The sequence below is a fragment of the Mustela putorius genome, unplaced genomic scaffold (assembly GCF_011764305.1).
Source record: "Mustela putorius furo isolate JIRA1106 unplaced genomic scaffold, ASM1176430v1.1 tig00003909_pilon_pilon_pilon, whole genome shotgun sequence".
In the NCBI taxonomy this organism is placed as follows: Eukaryota; Metazoa; Chordata; class Mammalia; order Carnivora; family Mustelidae; genus Mustela; species Mustela putorius.
In genome coordinates, this window is record NW_025422057.1 from 26,969,808 (window position 1) to 26,986,868 (window position 17,061).

Consider the following 17,061-nt stretch of genomic DNA (forward strand, 5'->3'; position numbering starts at 1 on the left):
GTGATTACACAATTTATCAAAGAATGATTATGCTGAAATAAAAATAAAACAAAACACCAACCCCCTATACAGTCTTCCTTCCTCAAAGTAATTTTAAGAAAGCCTGTTATTAAATTGCTTCTTTTTGAAGAAGGGTTTTTGTAGCTAGACACAAATTGCCAAACCATGTTTTTTTAAAAAAGTTTATTAGACTCTAAAGGATTCAGCCGAAGTGGGAAGTTAAATAAACAAATCACTTCATCAGACTTGGAAAGATCACTTTTGTCTTACTTAAGAGACCTACATTAATTACCTTTAAGGTCTTTTACATGGACTATTTAAAATAAATACAATTTATTTATTTATTTCAAATGAGGTGCTTCTTCCAAAGTATTAAATAATGTCTACAAATGCAAAAGCATTTTTATAAATAGGTAATTAAAACAGATGACTAAAATTAAGTCAAGCTGCAAAACATTACCCAGGATGCACTGTGATTTTTTTTTTTTTTTTAATAAACATCTCAGGCAATTTTTTCCATCCAAAGCCCAAAACACTTTGGGGGCGGGGGGAGAGATAGGAAGTTTCATGGGGGGAAAAAACACACATATATAATGAAATAATGCCAAACCCCAAACTAAAGTATTTACAAGATAGTCCCTTAAGCATAGTTTGTCATATTGCAATTACACCTTGCCTACTGCCAAGTCAAAGTGCTTACTATTGCCACTAGAGGGAGAAATGTCTTAACACAAAGCAACAGCAGATAGGGAATGGGTTTTCTTGAGCAATTATCAGAACAAAGCTCCCCTGGCTGTGTGTACCTTCTAATTACTCAATACAATTAAAATGACTAACCTAAAACAAATAGAAAAAAAAAAAAAAAACTTGCCTGGCTAATATCAGGGACTTCATTAAACCTTTCCCCTCATCAATCAAATCAGAAAGAAGGGAATGTCATCATATACAAACATTATAGAGCTATTAAAGGAAGTAAATTCAGTGAGTTTCTTTCTTTTTTTTTTCTAAAGGAAGAAAAGAAGTGGCTCTCTTGAAAAAAGAAATGTCGTGGTATTTACCCATCTGGATGCTGCCTGAAAACAAATTGTCCTCCAAAGAGCAGAAATACAGTATGTTTTCTCTCAGTTCACTGGCTTATGAATGACTTTTTGTTGTTGTTGTTGTTGTTGTTTTGTTAATACACACTATAATGTCATTTTCTGTATCAGTGATGTGCTTTTTCCTCCTACTCATCCAACTGTATAAAGGAGCTATGCCAATCAGACCTCCATGCTTATATGGGGCTGTTTAAGTTCTTCACTGCTGTTTTTTATGGATCTAGTTTAAGGTAATGTTTAGAACACGGGAATTTAGGGGCATGGGGGTAGGAAAGGAAAATATCTACTTATTCCTTCTGAAAGGCTTATGTAGTTCCCTTTATAAGGCCCAGTCATTAACAGAAGATGACAACAGAGTCATTTTTCTTTCAGCTGACAATTGTGACATTTTTCCAGCAGCGTGCAAGGTGTTGAAAACCTGGCAGCTGTTACCTCCTGGGATGAAGATACTTTTTTATCCTCCCTTGACAGTTTAACTCAGTGGGTCAGCACCTTTAAAGACTGCAAAGTATCCTTGAAGAGGATGGGAGCTTGAATTACTGCTCCCTCCCTAATCAATGTAAACCCTCACTGCAGGTGAAGTCTCCATCTATAGAGGTGCATGGGGGAGGAAAATGTAATGCCCTGAGCCAGATGGTTTTTATCTTGTTTTTAAAGAATAAAGGAACAAGCTAACAAGGGAGACAGCTACTTTGTTAGCTTCTTGGCCTCTCTCATGGCTTTGCATCCCCAGGGTTCCAGCTACACAAGAGAAAGAATACAGAAAAACGTAAACACTTAAAGAAATATAACTAGAGGGCTGGCATCATGCTGCTTTCAAAGAGTTGAGAGAGCTCTACTCAATGCTTTATTTATCACTGCCCACGTTCTCAGGATGGTAAGTGGACACATACACAAAGGGAATGGGGGATGGGGAAGGATTAGACAGAGGTCACAATTTACTCAATTACAGAGAAAGGCAGGGCTGACAGATCCTATTAGCACCAATGTGAAGCAAAGAAGAAGTTGCATGTTGTAAGGCTACATTTTCAAAAAGTAATGAGTACTTTCGTGTATCCTCCCAGGCCTTTGCCCTTGTTTGCAGATATGAATAAAAGCACTGAAAACAGTTGCTATGGTTTCCTTGGCTTCACGTTTTAGGAACAAAAGTAGAAAGAAAATTGGAGCCACTGTACATTCTTTAAACAGAAGTTCACACTTTACTTAATGTGGAGAGGTAAGGAGATTATTCCCAAATTCAGAACCTTAAAAAGATACACTGTTCTCTTTCCCCACCAACTTTCCCGCCTTCTGATACTGGAAATTAAATGGAAAAATGGGTATACAAAATGGCTTGGTGACACTGAGAGTAGTCACCAAGTCTCCTGACTTTCTCCTTCAATATTTTCTTTTTCTGCTAACGTCTTTGTCAGGTTTTGGAATTATGGTTACAGTGGCCTCATAATACAGTCAGGAAGAGTTCTTTCCTTCTCTGTTTTCTGAGTTTGTACAAGAGTGAGCTATTTATTCCTCAAATGTCTGATAGAATTCACTGGTGAAACCATTTGGGGGCCTTTTGATAATGTGATTTCTTTACTAGACATCAGCCTATTCAAATTTGTTTCACCTTGCATTGGTTTCAGTAAGTTGTATTTTTCAAGGAATGTGTCCATTTCATCTAAGTTGCCAAAACTGTGGTTTAAAGTTATTTATAATATCCCCTCATTATCCTTTAAATGTCTGTAAGAATTGTAGTGATGACCCTTTTTTCAGCTCTTCCAAATTTTTAAATAACTCGAAGTTACCAGGCAGTGGTCATAGTCTATCATCACCTGCGAACTGTATTTTAGAACAATATACATGAACTATAAAATCAGTTTAAAACAATACTAAACTTGTTAGAATTTAACTGAGCATTTTCAAATCAATAGTGAAAGAGTTCCTTGAAATCCCATTAGAAATATCTGCAAAAGAATCTCAAGGGATTGGCCTACATGATGCAAATCCTACTTACATCAACACTAGGTAAAAGGCAGCCTTGACATCTTTTTATCTGTATTAACTTGACTAAAGTGTGTGTGGGGGGGAGCAAATGGCACTTCATTATTGTCATGCAACAGAGAAAAGAGGGAGTTTAAACAGCTTATATATTATGTTCTACACTAAAAAAAATCAGCAGTGGGGTAATCAAGTTCAGGGCAGTCCTAGACAGCTGCCCTGTGACCCGCTTCTATTGACCCCTGCTATTCATCACTCTTCCCTAAGATTGAGAGGGCAAGCTCCTAGGGAGTGACCACCACAATAGACAGACACAAGCCAACAGTAATCTGGTTCGAGCAAAAAACCAGATGGCACTGCAATAAATTTACAAATCTGCATTCATAGGGCTGTTAAAACACCCAGAAGCTAAAAGATTCAGAGGGCCCCAGGAGGATCTCCTACTTCCCTGTTTCTAAAGGCCATTTCTCTTTCCAAGAACACTGAGTTCATGCTCTTCATAAAGAGAATAGAGATAAAACCCTTTACAAAGAGAGGAGGGGAAAAAGCCTCATGACCTAATTAATCTCCAGAGCTTGGATCTCAACACTGAATGACAGATATTAGAAAAATCATTTTGGAGCACTAGGAGGAAAGACAAAAACAAAAACAAAATGGTTGTTATATTAAAGTGGAGAGGGTGAAGCAAATCTGCTAAAAAGCAATGAAAAAGCCACAGCGTATCTCTTTCAAACACTGCACACAACGGATCTTGCAAGTAGAAAATGATTCAATAATGTATGCATTTATTTTTAAAATGAATCAGATTAGTCCCATGTGTGACCTGCTGGTCCATCTGTATGTGCTGGACTTAATAGGCACGATTCTCTCTCTTGCTTCAGTTTGAAGTATGAGAGAGATAAATTTAGTTTAATTTTCAACAGATCAGCCTATCCATTTTCCAAATGGACCATCTGGATCAGCCTATTAAAATTAATTTATAACTTTGCAGAGTGAAAATTCGTTTGTTAGCTTAAATAAAGTTGCCAAAACTTTTTGTCGTGTCATTGTTTTCTGACAGTTATTTCTGTAGAGTGGGGAGAGACTTTCTCCCTCTAAATTTATCTTACTCAATACTGTTCTATTTATTTAGATTTAGATTATCAGCTGTTTGTCTCCAAATAGTTAAAGCTGTAACTCCATAGTATCAATTACTAATCATTCAGGTTTTTTATAAAAGCTTCCTGAATGGATTCATTTCTACTTACTAAACAATTATTTTTATCAAAAAGGAAAAGTGCCCATCCCCAAATTTTTACTATAGTAAATAAAAAATGAGTGTATCACAGTTTCAAGTACTTTTTCCCTATGTTAACACTGTTATACAAACTTGGAATCAGAAGGCAGAAGTAGAAACGCTTGAGCAACATTGAGGTCTGGGTTTTAAATCACTGACGAGCTAATAAGCAAGTCACCCAACCTCCCTAAGTCTCCATTTTCTTCATCTATAAATCGGAGGCCCTATCTACCAACTCTGTAGGGTGAATGTGAGGATGGAATGAAACAAATACCAGGTTTGCGGTGGACACTAGACAAATATCAGACCTCTTTTCTTTCTTCCTAAGAATAGTACCGTAAGTGGAAGTAAACTGAAAATATTTTGGGTACTGCTGGTGCTCATCTTATCCAACCTTACACTGAAAGTGAAGAGGTCGTATACCTAATTCTCTGGCAACACTCTAGTGAACTTGTTTTTGTTGCTATTGGGGACAAAAGATGTTAGAGATTGCTGCAGGCAGTGAGAAGAGCAAATTTTTTAAGCAAATGTTTCTGGACATTTTAACTTTAAAAAAGGGCACCATGGAATTAACTTTCAAAGCAAAATGTGTTATCTTTGGGGAGTGGGGTACAGAGGGGAGAAATTTTTTTTTACAGTTATCATCATCAATAATGGCCTTTACTTTTAGAAAAAGCAAACAAATACTGCTCAGACTAAAAGGAGCTAACTTCACTAGAGGCAGAACCCTTTTGATTGTTAATTTTTAAAAAATGTGTTAAGAATCTCAAAGGAAAGAAAGTTTAAAGCCAACTATTCTACCACCTGCACTTAAGGAGCATTTCAAGTTATTTTTCCTGAATAAGAAAACTTCTCTTTGGTGTTGTTTTCCCTAAACATAAGCAATCAACCTTTCTTCTACTTGTACACCTACGATATTTTTAAAAGACTGGAAAAACAATGTTATCTGATTGAAATTGGTGGCTACAGCCACCTTAACTTCAGAGTACTCTTAATTTAAGGTCCAGTGCTTAACGAATGGCAAATTGAGGGTTTCCTGTCTTTTTCTTCTGTTGGTGGTAGCTTTTTATTTTAAGACAGACTGAATTTCATACCTGTCTAAGTGAATTCTTCTCTGGTATTATCTTCCTAGGGGGTTCGCCATTATTACAGTCTTCTCTCTCTGAGGAATTCTGTGAAAGAAAGTAAGCTTTAATTCAGTTCTCATTATCTTCAATCTTATTCTGTGGGAGTAAACTGAATTACATTTCTAATTCTGTAAGCTAGAATACCATGTATATTTATGCATTTATTCACTTGAAGATTTATATACATACAGACATACACTTACATAAAGGAAAACATATGCCCATGTATATAAATAAATTTAAGTAGGGACCTAGGTGGAAAGTATTTCATCTATTTTTAAGCACTGCCCGGCAGATCACAGTCATTAGGAATCTAGTTTATTGGTCTTTGAAAATGCAGGTGACACTGGACACGAGAAAGCTCCAGTTTATACTTAGCTGGTATTAACTTAAACCATGATTATTACCTTCTATTTTACATAATTAGCTTTAAACTATAGTAAATGTTTGGTCACTAGAAATTCTCAAAGTCTGGATCCTAAAATAAATAGTTCCTTCTCTTTGTCCTCTTCTCCGATTTTTCTTTTATTAAAAATAATATAGTACTTAGCTCAAAACAACATCATTTCACCAATGGTTTAAAATTACAGTCCGGGGTGCCTGGGTGGCTCAGTGGGTTAAGGCCTCTGCCTTGGGCTAAGGTCATGATCCCAGGGTCCTGGGATTGAGCCCCTCATCAGGCTCTCTGCTCAGCAGGGAGACTTCCTCCCCACCCCCCTCTGCCTGCCTCTCTGCCTACTTGGGATCTCTGTCTGTCAAATATATAAATAAATAAAATCTTTAAAAAATAAAATAAAATTACAGTCCATTCTTGCCACTATCACCTCAAACAGCAGCTAGAAGACCATAAATGTCAATGGGATTTTTAAATATTTAAGAACAGAGGAAAAAAAAAAAAACCAATCCAATTGAAAGCAAGTTCAGAATTCTAAGTATCAACAGAGTAATAAAATAGCAACCCATGGGATGAGAGTAAATATCTGCAAATCATGTATCTGATGAAGGATTAACATCTAGAATATATAAGGGCGCCTGGGTAGATCAGTTGGTTAAGCACCTGACTTTTTTTTTTTTAAATTTTTAAAAATTTATTTATTTATGTGATAGAGAGAGAGAAATCACAAGCAGGCAGGCAGTGAGAGAGAGGGAAACAGGCTCCCTGCAGAGCAGAGAGCCTGATGCAGGGCTCAATCCCAGGACCCTGATATCATGACCCAAGCCAAAGGCAGAGGCTTAACCCACTGAACCACCCAGGTGCCCCAAGCACCTGACTCTTGATTTCAGCTCAGGTCATGATCTTGGGGGTCCTGGGAGGAGCCCCTCATGGGGCTCCATGCTCAGCAGGGAATCTGCTTTAGGATTCTCTTTTTCCTCCTCCCTTTACCCCTCCCTCTCATTCATGTGTACACATGTGCACTCTCTCTAAAATAAATAAACCTTTTTAAAAAATCCAGAATATAGAGAAGTTGTAAAACTAAACAAACAAAAAACTCCAAACAACCCAATTAAAAAATGTACAAAGGACTTGGATAGACAGTTCTCTAAAGAAGATATACAAATGGCCAACAAGCACATGAAAAGATGTTCAACATCACTAATCATTTCAGGAATGTAAATCAAAACTACATGGAGACACCATATCACATTCATTAAGAATACTCTATCAAAAATAGACAAAAGCCGGGCGCCTGGGTGGCTCAGTGGGTTAAGCCGCTGCCTTCAGCTCAGGTCATGATCTCAGGGTCCTGGGATCAAGTCCCGCATCGGGCTCTCTGCTCAGCAGGGAGCCTGCTTCCCTCTCTCTCTCTGCCTGCCTCTCCGTCTACTTGTGATTTCTCTCTGTCAAATAAATAAATAAAATAAAATAAAATAGAAAAAAGCCAAAATATATATTGGCAAGGATGTTGAGAAATTGGAACTCTTATGCACTGTTAGTGGGACTATAAAAGAATTGAGCTGCTGTGGAAAAGAGTATGGTGGTCCCTCAAAAATTAAACAGAATTATCAGAGATCCAACAATTCCAGTTCTAGGTATATATTCAAAAGAACTGAAAGCAGAGTCTCAAGAGATAATGTGTACACCTGTGTTCATAACATGGAAGCAACCCAAGTGTCCAATGACTGATGAAGGGATAAATAAAATGTGGTATAAATGGAGTATTACTCAGCCATCAGAAAGGATGAATACCCAACTTTTGAATCAACATGGATGAGACTGGAGATTATGCTAAGTGAAATAAGTCAAGCAGATAAAGTCAATTATCATATGGTTTCACTTATTTGTGGAACATAAGGAATAGCATGGAAGACATTAGGAGAAGGAAGGGAAAAATGGAGAAGGGAAATTGGAAGGGGAGCCAAACCATGAGAGTCTATGGACTCCGGAAACAAAGGGACAGTTTTAGAAGGAAGGGGCAGGTGGGAGGATGGGCAATCCTGGTGATGGGTATTGAGGAGGGCACGGATCACAAGGAGCACTGGGTGTTACTCGTAAACAATGAATCATAGAACACTACATCAAAAACTAATGAAGTACTGTACGGTGACTAACATAATGTAATAAAAATAAGTAAGTAAATAAATAAATAAGAGTAAAAAATAAAATAAAATGTGATGTAATATATCAATGGAATAGTATTCAGCCTTTAAAAGGAAGGAAATTGTGGTATATACCACAACATGGATGAACCTTGAGAACATTATGCTACGTGAAATAAGTGAGTCACAAGAAGATTATGAATCCACTTACATGAGATACTCAGAGTAGTCAAAATCATACAGAAAGCTGAATGGTGGTTGCCAGGGGCTGGGACAAGTGGGGGAATAGGGAATCATTGTTTAATGGGTACAGTTTCAGTTTCACAAGATCAAAGTTATGGAAATGGATGAGGGTGATGGTTGCAAAATATAATGCATATATTTAACACCACTGAACCATACACTTAAAAAATAGTTAAGATGATAACTTTTATATGTATTTTACCACACTACAAAATAACTGGAAAAACTTTGGTAATCAACACATATAAGTCACCACCTGCAAGGGAAAGTACAGAAAATCCAAATACAAATTACTTTTTTCCACAACTAGATTCATAGTGTTAATATTTTTAAATTTGCAACTTTAGAAAAATTTTGATATACTCATTACATTACATATACTCATCACATTCTAACTGGGGAACTACTTTTAGATGCAGAAATTATTTCTAACATGAGTTTATGTGAAAATTTTCATACAACTATGACATTATTAGTATAGGATCATAACTGTAGGTATATCTAACTGATTTTAGATATACCTTTTGTTGTTTCTATCAAATATTATATTTTAAAATATATTTAAGGATAAGCAGCACGTACACAGTGTCATTTTAAGACCCTGTACCTCTGTGGCTAACATCTGTATACCTTGTGCCTTGCCTGTAGTTGGTGTGACAGGCCCGTGTTGTAAGGTGTTCCTTTTGGGCAGAAATCTCTTAAAAGATATTTAACTTGATATCTGACATTTGTGATGACTACTATAAGATAATGGTCCCTAAAATTAAGACAAAGAAGAAAAAACATGCTATGCTACAAAGGAAGGCGCAGAGACTCAATAACTTCTGAGTTCTAACTGGGTTTTCTCTCCATTTTGAAAAAAAGTAATGTAGTCGATTTACAAAAAAATTAGAGGCACAGTGGAAGTAATGACTGTAAAGTCCAAATAATGAAACTAGCAATATATGCACTTTAAGATAAACAGAGGAAGGGAAAGGTCAACAATAAACCCATAAAATCAACTTGTATATTTAACTTTTAAGAAAAATAAAGTATAAATGTTTTAAATGCTAAAATTAAGTATTTTATGTAATACAAACTTAAGCCAGTATTCAATTATAAACTTATAACATGCAAGTAACTTCCGCAGACCATGAAGTTCCACCTTCCTTTAAATACAATATCATTTATAATCCAACCTGGTTTAATTCAATGCAAAGTCCTATATTTCAACATTAATTACATTTTGTTAAAATGTCATCATAATAAACTTGGAAACCTAGTTACTTTTTGGCAGAAGTCTGCAATAGTGAAGTTATTATAAATCACATTTTTAGTCTATAGGTGATGGGGTGAAACCAAATTGATGGTAAACTAGGTACTAAATTACATAGTGAAAATAGTAATGTGAACATAATAGAATGAGCAGCGTCTAGCCCATATCCACAATTTTCCTCCTCCTGACCCTCTACTTTATCTGATTTAGATGAGGAACTATTGAGTGGGTATCACTAAATTTATTACCTTAAAATAGAGGTAGGGACATTAAACAGTCATCATATTAGGAGCAAGGAGTAAGATACCCTTCTAATAGTGAAGAAGAGAGCCAGAAAGCCAGCAAACAGATAAATAGTTTACAGTCTTGAGGATGGAGGGAAATGATGAAACACCCATGTATACCAAAGTGGTTACCTCAGTGGTTCTCAAAGCTTGTGTGCTCTCCAACATCACCCAGGCTCTCCTCTCAGGAGCACAGTTATTCCTCTTATCTTTATCTATGGTGCATCCCAGTAAGTCATGTTCATAACTGGACTGGTCATCAAGCTAAATTATGTTCAGTAAGTTCTATTTAAGGGTAACCACTTGATGCAAGCAAGACTCATGCCACAAATTAGTGGGTGAGAGTTAGACAAATAACAGGAGTGTTACATGATCTTAAAATATGTGTTCATGAGATATTTAATATTACAAAAGGAAAAACAATAACCTCACAGTGGAGAGATGTGGTAGACACCACCTTAACATTATGTACCTCCTGGGTACTCAGGCGCCTCAGATAGTTAAGCATCTGCATTTGGCTCAGGTCATGATCCCGTGTTCCTGGTATCAAGTCCCGGATTGGGCTTCCTGCTCAGAGGGGAGCTTGCTTCTCCCTTTACCCGTCACCCTGCTTGTGATCACTTTCTCTCTCTCTCTCTCTAAAATAAATAAAATATTTAAAAAAAATTATGTGCCTCTGATATGATGTACTGAGAACACATTACTACTTCTGAGGAAACCTTGCCAAAAACACATAATCTCAATCTGTTCAAACGAAAACATTAGATAACCCAAATTACTAGTCTGTACTTAACCAAAAAATATCAGAATCATGAAATACAAAGAAAGACTGAGGATCTGTTTCAGATGAAAGGAAACTAAAGAGACAGGACAACTAAATGCAACCTGTGATCTGACATTATTCTGGGGGGTTAAAGCAAAATTGATGATAAACTTCTCTATACAGAATTATATAATGAAGAACAGTGATCTGCACCTAACAGGATGAGTAGTGTCTCTCTAGGCCATACCTACAATTTTCTTCCTCCTGATCCCCAATTTCATTTGATTTTGATGGGTAACTACTTGGTGGGCATCATGACAAAATGGTATAAAGGATATTATTGGAACAACTGGGAAAATCTGAATAAGTTCTATAGATGAGCTAATTATATTGTATCGATGTTAATTTCATGACTATTTCTTTCACTTAAAAAATTTACATATAGGGGCACCTGGGTGGCTCAGTGGGTTAAGCCTCCGCCTTCGGCTCGGGTCATGATCTCAGGGTCCTGGGATCGAGCCCCGCATTGGGCTCTCTGCTCGGCGCTGAGCCTGCTTCCCTCTCTCTCTCTATCTCTTGCTTTCTCTGCCTCTCTGCCTACTTGTGATCTCTGTCAAGTAAATAAATAAAATCTTTAAAAAAATAAAATAAAAATAAAATCTACATATAGAAAAATCCACTTGTTCTGGTGTACAATTATGTGAGTTTCGGCAAAAAACATACAGTTATGTAAATACCATCATAATCAAGATGTAAAGCAACTCATCATTTCCCAAATTCTCTTGCATTGCCCCTTTATAGTCAATCCCTTTCCCTCATAATAACAGATTTTTTTCTCAATAATTTGGTCTTTTCCAAAATGTCACAAAATAAAATCATATAGAATATAATTTTTTAAATCTTTTTCCACCTAGCTTAACATATTTGTGTTGTTGAATATATCAATGGTCATTTCCTTTTAAAAAAATTATTTGTTTGTTTGTTTGCTTATTTCAGAGAGAGAGTGTGCCATATGCAATCAGGGGAAGGGACAGAGAGACTCCACACTGAGAACAGAGCCTGACATGGGGCTTGATCTCATGACCCTGACATCATGATCTGGGCCGAAATCAAGAGTTGGATACTTAACTCACTGAGCCATTCAGGTGTCCTTACAGTCCTTTCCTTTTTATTGCCAAGTAGTATCACTATATGGCTATACCACCATTTGTTTATACATTTAATTTTCTCATTTTGATAAATTTGTACTGTGGTTATTTGAAAGAATGCCCTTGTTTTTAGGAAACATAGAATGAAACATTTATGTTGGTAAAAGGACATTATGTCTGTAACTTGTAAATGGTTCAGAAAAAAGTAAATGGATGTGATCATATTTACGTATGTACATATAGAGCAAATTCGGTAACATGTTAACATGTGGAGAATCTATATGAAGAGTGTAAGGGGATTCTTTGTACTATTTCAACTGTTCTGTAATTCTGAAATTATATAAAAATAAAAATTAAGTAAAATAGATGAAATCTAAAAGAAAATACCTTTAAAAATGGAAAAATAGAAATCAGATAAGTGAGAAATAAATTTTTGGGGGAAATTCCCTTAAATATAAATAATAAAAGTTATATTCTACCACTTAACCTAATTATAAAAACCTGACTGCTTTGAACAACTCATTTGCAACACTCAGATTAAACATTTAGTTATAGTAAATACATTTGCAGAATGTATTTGTAGTCTGGGAGTAACAATATGATATACATAGCAGCTTCATAATAAAGTATTTCTGAAAAAAATACTACATAATTTGTTACCTTTCATATTAACTCAAATATTTCTCTCTTAGCCCAGCATTTACAAGTTTAGAATTAAAAGGGAGACTAAAAGTCTGGCAGACAACTTTGAATTTTACTTCAAACTGGAAGCATTGAGTTGTAACACCTATAGACAAAATAATAGACGTTTGGATAAGAAAAAGTGAATATAGTGAAATAATGCTAAAGCTTGTGCATTAGATCTCAGGGATGTATTCTGGATAAAATGCTTCCAGAAGTAACTTGGGGGCGAATAAAAAAGACAAAGGGGGCACCTGGGTGGCTCAGTTGGTTAAGCAACTGCCTTCGGCTCAGGTCATGATCCTGGAGTCCCAGGATCAAGTCCCACATCAGGCCCTCTGCTCATCAGGGAGCCGGCGTCTCCCTCTGCCCCTTGCCCCTTTCATGCTCTCTCTCTGTCAAATAAATAAAATCTTAAAAAAAAAAAAAAAAGAAAAGACAAAGAAATCACCTCAAAGAAAGTATTCAGATGACAGATTTAAATAAACAGTCTCAAAATCAACATATCCAAATTTAAAGCACTCTTTTACCATTCTTACCCATCCCAGGCCACCTCCTTCCCTCCCAACTTTTCTTTTCATCCCAAACTTAAATCCTCAGCCAATTTTTACTCACCCCCCCCCTTTTTTCTTGGAATGTATCTAACCAATTTTCCTTTCAATCATCTATTTTAAGAGATCTAACCCTGGGGGGCACCTGGGTGGCTCAGTGGGTTAAGCCTCTGCCTTCGGCTGAGGTCATGATCTCAGGGTCCTGGGATCGAGCCCCGAATCAGGCTCTCTGCTCAGCAGGGAGCCTGCTTCCCCCTTCTATGTCTGCCTGCTGCTCTGCCTACTTGTGATCTCTCACTATCTCTGGCAAATAAATAAATAAAATCTTAAAAAAGAGAGAGAGAGAGAGAGTTCTAACCCTCGGTTTGTATTTCCATAACCTCTACTCTAGTTCAGACCACCAACACTTATTACCAGTGCTGTTACTATTGAGATAGCCTTCTGACATGCTTGCCTAAACCCATATGTGATCCATTCTATACATTACCACCAGAACCATGTTCTAAAAAGACATTTATTTCCCTCACTCTACCCCACACCTGCCCAAAACCCTTTTATAGTTCTCTGTCACCTACAGGATTAAGTCCAAACTTCACAATCTGGCCATTTTACCTTTCCATCAGTCTCTGAACTACTTACACAACATTATTTTATCATTCTCCACAGTATGAAAAGCACTCTTGCATCCCTGTGCTTTTGCTATTCCTATTTTCTATTCTCTCAGTGTGTAACAGACTCCTTTCCTGGGGCGGCTGGATGGCTCAGTTGGCTAAGCATTTGACTCTTGGTTTCAGCTTAGGTGGTGATCTCAGGGTGGTGAGACTGGGCCTCACATCAGGCTCCGAGCTCAGTGGGGAGTCTGCTTAAGATTCTCCCTCTCTGGGACACCTGGGTGGCTCAGTGGGTTAAAGCCTCTGCTTTCAGCTCAGGTCATGATCCCAGGTTCTGTGATCGAGCCCCACATGGGGCTCTCCGCTCAGTGGGGAGCCTGCTTCCCCCTGTCTCTCTGCCTGCCTCTCTGCCTACTTGTGATCTCTGTCAAATAAATAAATAAACTCTTAAAAAAAAAAAAAGACTCTCCCTCTCCCTCTGCCCCTCCCCCTGCCTTCTCATTCTCTAATAAATAAATAAATCTTTAAAAACAAACAGACTCCTTTCCTGATCTCCACATCATTACAATTCTGATTCAAGAGTCAACTAAAATATCTTCTCTCAGAACCCTTCTCCTTAGTCCCACCCCACTAACCCCCAGGTGGAACTGATTACTCTGAACTAGCACTTTATTTCTATTTTGGCACTTATGCTTTATATCTCTCTATATCATATCTCTCTAGGAACAAGCTTTCCACTCCTACCACACACTGTAATATCCCTTCTGGGTGGGGCCAGTTTTTTTCATCTTCATTTTCCAGTGGCTCGGCACAAAGTCTGAGAACACAATGTGAGTTTTTAAAATGTTTGTTCAATTGAATGCTATTGCCGATTAATCTTTCTTAAATACCACTAGTGTCATGGTGGTCTTTTCCCTCAAAAATTTTTCATGACCCTTTCTTCCTATGAAATCAAATATTAAGTTTTAGGCTTGGACTCCAAGACCTTCCAGAATTTTCTTCTATATGACATCAAGTTAATTCCATCAGCAAACACTTTTTGCCCTACTTAATCAAGTCTCTTCATAGTCTTATAAACATGTGATATAATCTCAACATTTTCAGGCTGGGAGGATCCTTAATTTTAGTGTCATTCACTCAGCAATTATAAAAACACAAGAAAAAACTTTAATCAATTCAAGTCCTACCCATTCTTGAAATGAATTTCAAATGTCATATTCTCTGAGAAACCATATAACTATTTCCACTTTCTCTACTGGAAATTCCTTAACATTTTTATCTTGGCCTACACAATTTAGCACTTAATTAGATAAATGTTTGCATATTACTCTCAACTACCCAGTAATATTGAAAGCTTTTTTGGTAAAGTCTTTGTGGCTCCCTCTACTTTGCAACACATTACATAATATATGGATAAATGCTTAGTAAATAATTGAAGCCCTATAACCACACTGTCTGGCTAGCTTTAAAAAAGGTTTTCAAAGCTGAAAACCTTCAAAGTGACAGCCGAATTACAGTCCTACTATCCCATCGCTTCTAATGCTGGTATTACAACTCAGAGAAAGCTCCTGCTCCAAATAGTTTTTACAAATAACTTTTTTTTTAAGAGAAAGAGAAAATTATTTAATGATACACCTTTATGTTACGAATAATGTTTTAATGAAACTTAGCTACCTTCACTCATTTGCCTTTTATCTAAGGCAACCTGCATACTACAATGGCAAAGATGAGTAATCACAACAGAGATCCTATGGCCCACAAAGCCTCAAGTGTTTACTGTCTGATCCTTTATAGTTAAAGTTTGCCAACCATTGATTAGGAAAGAAAAGTTCTTCTGTAAATAAGCAAACTGTTCCTGATTCTTCAGAGCTGGGTTTTCTGTTTTTGTTTGGTTGGGTTTTTTGGTGTCTAAAACAAGAAGTAGACAGATTTTGATGATAGCACACAGCAGGTTTATGGCTAGGGCAATATTCTCCATGACCTAGTAAGTGGCTTATTTACTGTTTTCAGTTATCTATTTGAACACACAACTCCTGATGACATGGATAATCAAGAGTTGATTATATAATCAAATGAAAAACTAAACTAATTTACACAGTGATGAAAAGTCAAGCCACTCATAATGACTTATCATAATCTTTGAAAAAGCAGCTTGCTCAAGGTTGGATGGTGCAACAGAGCCTGAACTTGTCTGAATAGACATCTGTTATAAATAAAATAATCAGCTCCAACACTAGAAGTAACATTTTCTACCTATACTACATTCCTCATTGAGAAAATTCAAAGGATTCTGTAACCAGGAAAGTTACATTAGTGAAGTGGGTAAATTGTGGTGAATTATAACTCTGACTTTGAACACATGGAAAAAACGGAGTCATTTGATCATGTAGAATGACAACCACATGAAGAAAAAAAATCTAGAGACCAATTTCTAATAGCTAATTTGCAAACATCACACAGTAGGCATGACTGGTAAATTAGTAACTGAATTAATATTTTTCCATTAACTTGTATCATTTGGAGTAATTATAGCCTCCAAATATATACAATTTGCAATTCCCCAAAATAGAAATAATTATTCTTTTACAAAATTAAAGGCGATTTAACTACAGGAATAAAAATCATTTAAACTCTTCAGTGAAAGGTGACATAAATAACATACTGTATGTGTATCTAAACAAATTCTAATTAATCGTTCTAGGCATCGATGGAGATAAAAACATAGGTCATTTAAGTTCAGTAGCTGACTAAAGAATCCTACTCAAGGACCAGTTTTAGGGAGGACCTCTGGTGTCCTCATAAGATAATATTCTCTGGCATGTTTTCATGCACACTGCTTCTCTAGCACGTTTATCATTTGACATACTCGATTAAACCACAACCACATCAAAGCCTCCCTATCCTGCTAAACTTCAACAAGATCTACCAGTTAAAGCTTTCAAGAAGTGGTATTTTCTAGCAATATACCAATGCAAGCACAGTGCTAGAAACCAGATATAATGGAAAGCACTCTCAGACACCAAACACACAGGACTTCCATTAGTACTGCCTTACTTTCTATGACAGAAGTCCAAAAAGACAACAACAACAAAAACCAACTAGATTTTTTCCTCCTGCTACACTGTCCGACACTAATTATAAAACACTGCAGATGTAGCCTTTCTCAAAATGCAAAGGGACTGTGTATATTTGCAAAGAACAACTATTTTTTATGCTTCCAAATTCTTAATCCTGTTTGGAGCTGTCAGTGGGGGTTAATGGAAGCCTTGGATAGGAGAATTCCAATCTGGTTGGCAGATGGATAGGTTGGTTATAGCTGCATAACTATGTCTTGCCTGCAGGCACAATTCAGAACACTGTTAAAGCAATATAAAGTCTCTGTCAAGCTGAACCATTTGGATCAGTAGCAAGGAGAAATAATAATAAAAAAGAAGTTCATTTCTGGGCCTTGTGCATTTATGCTAGTATGCAGAAACTGATTAATTGTCATAGTGTGCTGGTCTTCTATAC

The 17,061-nt window shown here is 36.6% G+C and overlaps 1 protein-coding gene across 12 annotated transcripts in view; it reads right to left on the reverse strand.

Annotated features, from left to right (window-relative positions):
• Positions 1–17,061, reverse strand: part of BTRC (beta-transducin repeat containing E3 ubiquitin protein ligase) — a 183,297-nt gene that overhangs the window by 75,997 nt on the left and 90,239 nt on the right. For 10 of the 12 annotated variants that reach the window (XM_013054613.2, XM_004749449.3, XM_013054612.2 and 7 more), the window contains one exon: positions 5,445–5,522. The exons of the other annotated variants lie outside the window; for them this stretch is intronic. In XM_013054613.2, coding sequence (XP_012910067.1) covers positions 5,445–5,522 — 78 coding nt within the window. The remainder of the gene's footprint in view (positions 1–5,444; positions 5,523–17,061) is intronic. 12 annotated transcript variants of the gene reach the window in all.